At 36.4% G+C, this 8,615-nt stretch overlaps 1 protein-coding gene across 4 annotated transcripts in view; it reads right to left on the bottom strand.

The window, feature by feature from the left end:
* The window catches only part of LOC125044394 (agrin-like), a 10,852-nt gene extending 2,237 nt beyond the window's left edge, over positions 1-8,615 (bottom strand). The window contains exons 1-8 of one of the 4 annotated variants that reach the window (XM_047641042.1): positions 8,540-8,615; positions 7,532-7,665; positions 6,577-6,729; positions 5,845-5,997; positions 5,230-5,385; positions 3,191-3,331; positions 1,517-1,657; positions 331-471 (exon numbers count right to left, since the gene is read on the bottom strand). In XM_047641042.1, coding sequence (XP_047496998.1) covers positions 331-471; positions 1,517-1,657; positions 3,191-3,331; positions 5,230-5,385; positions 5,845-5,997; positions 6,577-6,729; positions 7,532-7,665; positions 8,540-8,579 — 1,059 coding nt within the window. In that variant the 5' untranslated portion in view covers positions 8,580-8,615. The remainder of the gene's footprint in view (positions 1-330; positions 472-1,516; positions 1,658-3,190; positions 3,332-5,229; positions 5,386-5,844; positions 5,998-6,576; positions 6,730-7,531; positions 7,666-8,539) is intronic. The other 3 variants (XM_047641060.1, XM_047641051.1, XM_047641068.1) reach the window with 3 other exon arrangements.

Genomic DNA, 8,615 nt, shown 5'->3' with positions numbered 1-8,615 from the left:
TTAACTGCCGAAACTTTCTAATTAACAACCGAAACTTTCTAATTAACTACCGAAACTCTCTACTTAACTACCGAAACTCTCTACTTTAACTACCGAAACTACTTACTTTAACTACCGAAACTCTCTACTTAACTACCGAAACTCTTTACTTTAACTACCGAAACTACTTACTTTAACTACCGAAACTCTCTACTTAACTACCGAAACTCTTTACTTTAACTACCGAAACTCTCTACTTTACTACCGAAACTCTTTACTTTAACTACCGAAACTCTCTACTTAACTACCAAAACTACCTTTTTATACCGCAATTCGACTCCCCGCACGTACCAGGCTAATATCTCCTCCATTTAGGCAATTGGCAATCTCAAGTTGACATAGGTTAGAGTAGGTCACGCCGTCGCTGCCACACACGGGGTCCCACAATCCACTGCAGCCGAAGTCACAGGAGTTACACTCGCCTGGATAAGCCTAACGGTAACCAAAGAGAATATATATACATATACATTTACATTTATATATATAGAGATAGATAGATCGATAGATAGATAGATATGTGGATAGATGGATAGATGGATGGATAGATAGATAGATAGATGGATAGATGGATAGATGGATAGATAGATAGATAGATAGATAGATATAGATATATATATGTATATGAGTGTGTTGATTTCTTTTTTACATCTTTCTAATATGACTTGTATTTATATTTTTTTCTTTATTATGAGTGGATTTTTTTATTTTTTTTATTTACCGTGTGAATTATTATTCATTTTTAAACCCTTTCTCTCTAGCATTATTTTATTTTCAGATGGTTTCTTTCTAACTGCATTTAATATTGGTTTTCTGTTTTTGGTTATTAAAGTATTGGTAACTTTTTTTTATTTTTTCATTCTTATTTTGTATAGTCTTTCATATTTGCGTTATCTTTTTTTTTTTATTGGTATGTGGGAGTAGGGAGGGAGGAGGAGGAGGATAAGGGGGATAGGAATATGAGGAAGAGAAGGATGAAGGAGGAGAAGGAGGAACAGGAGAAAAGAGCAACGGATAAATAGAGAAGGAGAAGAAGTAAAGAGAAAGAGCAGCGATTCAACGAAAGAGGAAGAGGGAAAAAAAAGGAAGTAAACAAGGAAGAAAACATTAATCCCGCAATGTAATGTTGAAATTTTATCAGTCAATTCCTCTTATTTAATATTATCCATAATATATATATATATATATATATATATATAGTGAGTGTGTGTGTGTACACACACACACGCACATGCGCGCGCAGGCGCGCATACTTATATACAGTACATATATCTATCTTTATATATATATACGTATATAGATGATTATATGTATATACATATGTATATGTATACATATATGTATATATATGTATAGATATACAAATATTATTAAATATATAGGAATATATATGTATATATTTTTGTATACACAGCATACACTATCATCATTGCCATAATCATCCTCACCGCCACCACCACAAGAGACCGCCCCCACGTACCACGGTGATTTCCTCGTCACTCAGGCAGTTCGCTCGCTCCAGCTCGCACACGTTGGAGTAAGTGACGCCGTCGGAGCCGCAGACGGGGTCGTAGTTATCAGGGCATCCGGAATCGCAGTTCTTGCACTCTCCTTCGTAGGCCTAGAATAAATAAATAAATGAATGAATAAGTAAATAGATAAATGGATAAGTGAATAAGTAAATGAACAATTAAAAAAAAAGTATGAGTGCATATCTTTTTGCAACGTTGGGCGGAATTTGCACAGATTATCGCAAGGACAGAGTTTGTAAAAACGCATTGTATCTAAATGCATTCATTACATATAAATTTCAAAGCTCCATTTTTTAAAAATGTAGCTGAGCGAATTGAAGATTTTTTTCAGGGGCATGCTAAGCTAAAACCGGATCTATAGAGGTGTGATTAGTAAAAAAGTAAAAAACTGTGGCCCTTGGGGAGGAGCAACTGCCCCACTCCCCCAAAGAATGCCCTTGTCACTGATACCAATACCAGGTCGAGCTCACAGCACTTTTTCCAACCATTTTCGTCGACGTATGATATCGTTAACCCAACCGCCGCGGATTTACGATCTGTCACCTGTAGGCTTTTGTGAATTTTGTTACCTACAGATGGCTCCACATGTGCTCAGCCGGCAATGAGTCTATCAGTAGCCCTGGTGACCGATCCTGATTTCCCCATTCCTTGAATTGGATGCAAGTGTTTTTCTTATTAATACAGTTGATATTGATACTGTTATTTTTGTTATTGATGTTACGATTATTAAGTTATTAAAATATCGATCAAATTTAAGACAGTGAAATAATGCAAAAGACCTTTTCCAAAAGTCGAGGAAAAGGGTAAACAGGTGAGATAGGTAGGACTAATAACCGACTCCTTGGTGACTAAGCAGTTGTAGAGCCATGTATGTGTAAATACAATAAATAAACTTGTATTGCATTGGGCATGACATGTATCCTTGTCATACGTGGCGAGTTGGTTAAGTCAAAAAGAGTGAAGATACTTTTTTAGTAACTGTACATATATAAATATACATGTATATATATGTGTGTGTGTGTGTGTGGGTGTGCGTGTGCGTGTGCGTGTGCGTGTGTATATGTGTATGCACACACACACGCATACTTATATACAGTATGTATATATATATGTGATTATATGTATATACGTATGTATATGTGTACATATAAGTAAATATATAAATATATACATGTATATATATATATATATATATATTAAACCAATGAGCGCGGGTGGCAAGATTACAATGCCATGCCCACTGTAATAAAGGTTTTATATATTGTCTTTACACATCAGGATCGGTCACTAGGGCCAACTGGTAGACTCCTTGCTACTGAGCACATGTGGAGCCATCTCTATATAAAAAAATCTCACTAAAATCTAAAAGGGACAGTAAATAAGCCCGCTGGCATTGGGTTAACATATATATGAATATATATATATATAATATATATATATACATTATTTATAAATACATGTACCTATATATGTAAATATACATCTATATATATACATACACATACATAGACGTACATACATATGTGTGTACATATATGTGTGCATGCATGTATACACCGTCTACATTACCACCATTACCATAATCATCCTAACCACCACCACAAGAGACCGCCCCCACGTACCACGGTGATTTTCTCGTCACTCAGGCAGTTCGCTCGCTCCAGCTCGCACAAGTTGGAGTAAGTGACGCCGTCGGAGCCGCAGACGGGGTCGTAGTTATCAGGGCATCCGAAAGCACAGTCCTCGCACTCTCCTTCGTAGGCCTAGAATAAGTAAATTAATGAATAAATAAGCAAATAGATGAATAGATGAGTGAATAAGTTAATGAAAAAAGAAAAAGTATGAGTGCATATTTTTTTGCAAAATTGGGCGGAATTTCCATACTCGTCAGATTATCGCAAGGACAAAGTTTGTAATAACGCATTGTATCTAAATGCATTCATTTCATATACATTTCAAAACGCAAATTTTTAAAATGTAGCTGAGCGAAGGGAAGAAAGATTTAGTTTTTTGTTTAATTCTAGGGGTATGTTAAGCTAGAACCTGATCTATATAGATCCCCCCACCCTCGCCCCTCACTACCCCAAATAGCGCCCTTGTCACGGATACCAATACCAGGTCGAGCTCACAGCACTTTTTTCCAACCGTTTTCGTCGTTAAGTCGAAAGGAATAAAGATATTTTTAGCGACTGTACATACATATACATATGTATTTATATATGTGTGTATGTGTATACACACACTCGCAAACACGCATACTTAAATAGAGTATATATATGATTATATGTGTATACATATGTATATGTATGTGTATATATAAGTAAATGTATAAATATGTACATGTATATATGTATTCGTATATATTAACATATATATGAATATATATATATATACATATATATATATATATATATATATATAATACATATATATATGTACAAATACATATACCCATATATATGTAAATATTTATCTATATATACATATACACGCATAGACGTACATACATATGTGTGTACATATGTATGTATAGGTGTCTTCTATACGCGTCATAAAGGTTAATTCGGGATTAAAGTTAATCCAAATCCACAGTACTTGCACGGAAGATGCAAGACACACTGCCAGGCGCACGAGTCAGTGCAATTATCAGTAAATCTGCTGTTTTACATGAAAAAGCGGGTATCTGTGTGATGGCAATTAGCATTCACCCTCTACAAGTTTCATGCTATACGTCTGTGTCGATAAGGAAACGTTTGTTACACAGGAAAAAATGTATATACACTTATAAGCTAGTATTGGATCATGCCGATATAATTCTGTGTCAATACAAATGAAACTATATAAATGGCTTCAAATAGCCTATTAATATCATAGACAACCGAAATGAAGGCGTCAAACAAAAATGAGATATTCGTATTATCAATTTATATTCGCGGGAGTTTTCTCCGAGAGTTCTTTCTCGTGTGTGATCGCGGGGCACGGGGAGGGTATTATTTTCAGTGTTGCTAACGAGGATCATGTAACAAATTTCAATGTCGCTTTAAGTTTAGAGAATCAGGAAGTTTTTACTTTGAATTTGAAACCTAATTGTGATATTATTAAAAGTTTCTATTTTAATCGATTAATATATTGCATAATCTGGGAATGTTTTCTTTTCCAACCTGGAAATAACATTGCCTTTTCTGTATCTGCAAACTCTGGAATTATCTGTGGGATTTTCTTTTCGTTTTTCTTTTCAATATTGAGAGTTATATCTGAAGTCTGAATAACCCACAACTTGTAAAAATATATATTGATGAAATTTCATATAAATGTTTTTATATGGAAATGTCAGAATTTATTGCTTATTATAAATATTAATGTCAACGTTGTCATAACGTATTGATACATGATTGGTGGGATTAACTAGCTCGTTCTGTGCATGCGCAGGATTAATCGTTAGGCTCAAAGCTAAAGCCTGGTCCGGAGGAGAATTAAATTTAATCCTGGACGCTGCCAATGCGCATGCGCATTAGAGATCTGGCTTAAACTTTAATAATGGATAAACTTTCATGGCGTGTACAGAAGACGCCCTATGTGTGCATGTATGTATACACAGTACACATTACCATCATAGCCATAATCATCCTCACCACCACCACAAGAGACCGCCCCCACGTACCACAGTGATTTCCTCGTCACTCAGGCAGTTCTCTCGCTCCAGATGGCACAAGTTGGGGTACGTGACGCCGTTGGAGCCGCACACGGGGTCGTAGTTATCAGGGCATCCGTTATCACAGTTCTCTTTCACTCTGCCTTTGCACTCTCCTTCGTAGGCCTAGAATAAATAAATAAATGAGTAAATAGATAAATAAATGAATGAAAAAAAAAAGTATGAGTGCATATCTTTTTACAAAATTGACCGGAATTTCCATACTCGTCAGATTATCGCAAGGACAAAGTTGTAATAACGCATTGTATTTAAATGCATTCATTACATTGCAAAATAAAACATGGTATTTTAAATCAAGCAGTTTTATAGATCACAAGTCTCTCGGGATCTACTTAAAACCCCGCAACCTTTCCTATTTTCCTAGCTTTTCAATACCTGTCACTTGATTTCCCAAGACTTACCGTTGTTTAGATTCCCTGTTACGAAGACTTTCCGTTACGCCATCGTATAATTTGAAAGCCCCTGGTACTTAATGTTGAGTATTCTTCATTGCAAAACTTACTAGCGTAATTTTTGGCCGTATATTGTAATCTCTAACGTTGCAAAAAAGCTCTGAAGACTCACCAACGTAATATCTTCATCACTGAGACAGTCGACTGCCTCAAGGGCACACAAGTTGGGATACGTGACCCCGTCTGACCCGCACACAGGATTATAGTTCCCGGGGCATCCGAGGTTACAGTCTCCCGGGTTCACTTTGCACTCTCCGGGGTATGCCTGGGTGTCGATATAACGCAGAATTCTTATATGGAATATAGTGCAAAGCTAGAGATCCTGTCAGGTAAATTATTATATAACTTTACCTGAAATAGTGGTACATTTCTTTACTCTTCAACACTTAAAGTCTTCCTAATTTATTTACCTGTCTCTAATATTTGCATGTAGAGATGCTATCAGCCAGTATGAATGTCACATATGTCACTGACATTGTGTAATCAGAATTTCGCCAATATTACTCGATAAAGAAAGGAACATAAACATATCATGTACATTATCATGCATTGTGAAAATTTCCTTCTCATTCATACCTTTGTATATTTCTTAAAGTAAACTATGCTAAGACTCGCCGTTAAAAAAGTACATCTTGAATTCATTGTTGCTAGGACTTACCGTCAACAGAACTTGCTATGGCTCCGCTACTTATAATAGAAATGTCCGTTACTAATCAACAAGCAAATAAAAAAATCCAACTTGCCCTATACTCACCAATACCGAATCTCATTTCCCAAAGATCTTGCGATCGCTCTTCCCAAAAATCTCCCGTTTCTTAGACTTAAAACTTCCCCCAAAACTTACTAGCGTAATATCCTCATCGCTGAGACAATCGGCCACCTCCAAATTGCACAGGTTAGAGTACGTGACGCCGTCGGAGCCACAAACGGGGTCGTAGTTAGTGTAACACAGCATGTCACATGATTCTTGTTTGGTCTCGCACGGTCCTGGATGTGCCTGAAAAAAAAAAAAAAAAATATATATATGTAATATGTAATGTGTATGTATAGTGTATGCCTAATGTGAAAGGGTGTATATGTAAATGACGTCACACGAACCTATAGTTATATAAATGACGTCACATAATTGTCGCTTGGTCTCACAGGGTCCCGGATGTGAATGGAGAAAATGGGAGAGGTTTAGTGTAAGGTAATATGTAATGTGTATGTTTGATGTGAATATGTGCATATATAAATGGCGTCACACGAAGGAAGGATTATACACAAGTGAAAATATATCTGCGGATATTAATAATTTACCCTTTACTAACCAAAATGCCAATACATAACGAAAATATTTACGAAAGCCTTAATAGGTTAATAAGCTATGATTGGATTATAATATGTTCATACACATCTAAAATATTGAACATATTATTATTAAACCTGGAAGGTATTCACCAAATATGTCAATAGAAATCTCAAATATTAACTAGAGTTAAAAAATCTAAAATACTAAATGGCTATAAATAATGTTAATAACCAGATGTTTTAACGAATAAAAGTTAATGAAAAAAAATGCTAACGAATAAATGTCGATAAATGATGAACTTTCCACAGTGATATTTTAATCGCTCGAACAATCAGCCAATTCCAGAACGCAAGGATTCGGATATGTCGCTCCACCGAATCCGCTTACGAGGTCAATGTGGTAAGGGTACACGACGTCGCAAAACCCAAAATGTCTCAAACGCTTTCACTCTCATTTTTTATTAATTAAACGGGACTCAACCATTACCCAAAGTGTCTCAAACGCTTACCAAGGTAATGTCTTCGTCGCTCAAACAGTCGGCCAATTCCAAAACGCAGAGATTCGGATAAGTCACGCCATCGGATCCGCACACGAGGTCAATGTGGTCAGGACACGCGAAGTCGCAGGTCTCTTGGCCAGAGGCTGAAGGAAGCAAGAAAGGAAGAGGGGAAGTAAGGAAGAAGGGAAAAAAGGAAGGAAAGGAGTAAAGGAGGAAGGAAGGAAGGAAGGAAGGAAGGGAGGAGGAGGAGGAGGAGGAGGAGGAGGAGGAGGAGGAGGAGGAGGAGGAGGAGGAGGAGGAGGAGGAGGAGGAGGAGGAGGAGGAAGGAAGGAAGGGTGGAAGGGAGGAAGGGAGGAGGAGAAGGAGGAGGAAGGAAGGGAGGAAGAGGAAGAGGAAGAGGAAGAGGAAGAAGAAGAAGAAGAAGAAGAAGAAGAAGAAGAAGAAGAAGAAGAAGAAGAAGAAGAAGAAGAAGAAGAAGAAGAAGAAGAAGAAGAAGAAGAAGAAGAAGAAGAAAAAGAAGGAGGAGGAGTAAAGGGAGGAGCAGGCGAAATGTGATACATCGGAGGTGGAATGAAAAGGAAGAAAGAAAGGAGAGTAAAGGAAAAGGAATAAGAAACATGAAGAAGACGAGAGGAGGACGATGAACAGGAGAGGAAGAACAAAATAAAGATTAGGTAATGCTAAAATAAACGAAAATAAAGACTACTCCAGCAAATTTTGAGTAATAAAATAGTTTCCCTCTCACGGAAAAAAATAAAAGAAAACGAAACGAAATTTGGTGAAAATAAGTCAAGCTGGAAATAATAAAAGCTTAATAAAACAAAATACACAAACTTAATAAAACCAAAGAACAAATAATAGGATATACGAATTAAGGAAACAAAACATATGAAATAAAATTACATGAGATAGATAAATAAGATAACATTAATTTACATTTGATAGATAAAACAACAATTATTGAAACAGAAGAAGTAGAAGAAGAAAGAAATAAAAAAATAAAAAATCAACACCTACCCAACAGAAAGAGAGAAAGGAGCCAACACGTTTTCAACATGTTTCAGGAATGATTTACGGAGGAATCTTAGTCTCC

Source organism: Penaeus chinensis, chromosome 3, assembly GCF_019202785.1.
Source record: "Penaeus chinensis breed Huanghai No. 1 chromosome 3, ASM1920278v2, whole genome shotgun sequence".
Classification (NCBI taxonomy): domain Eukaryota; kingdom Metazoa; phylum Arthropoda; class Malacostraca; order Decapoda; family Penaeidae; genus Penaeus; species Penaeus chinensis.
Note: the sequence above shows the minus strand (reverse complement) of the source record. Positions and strands in the feature narration are given on the sequence as shown.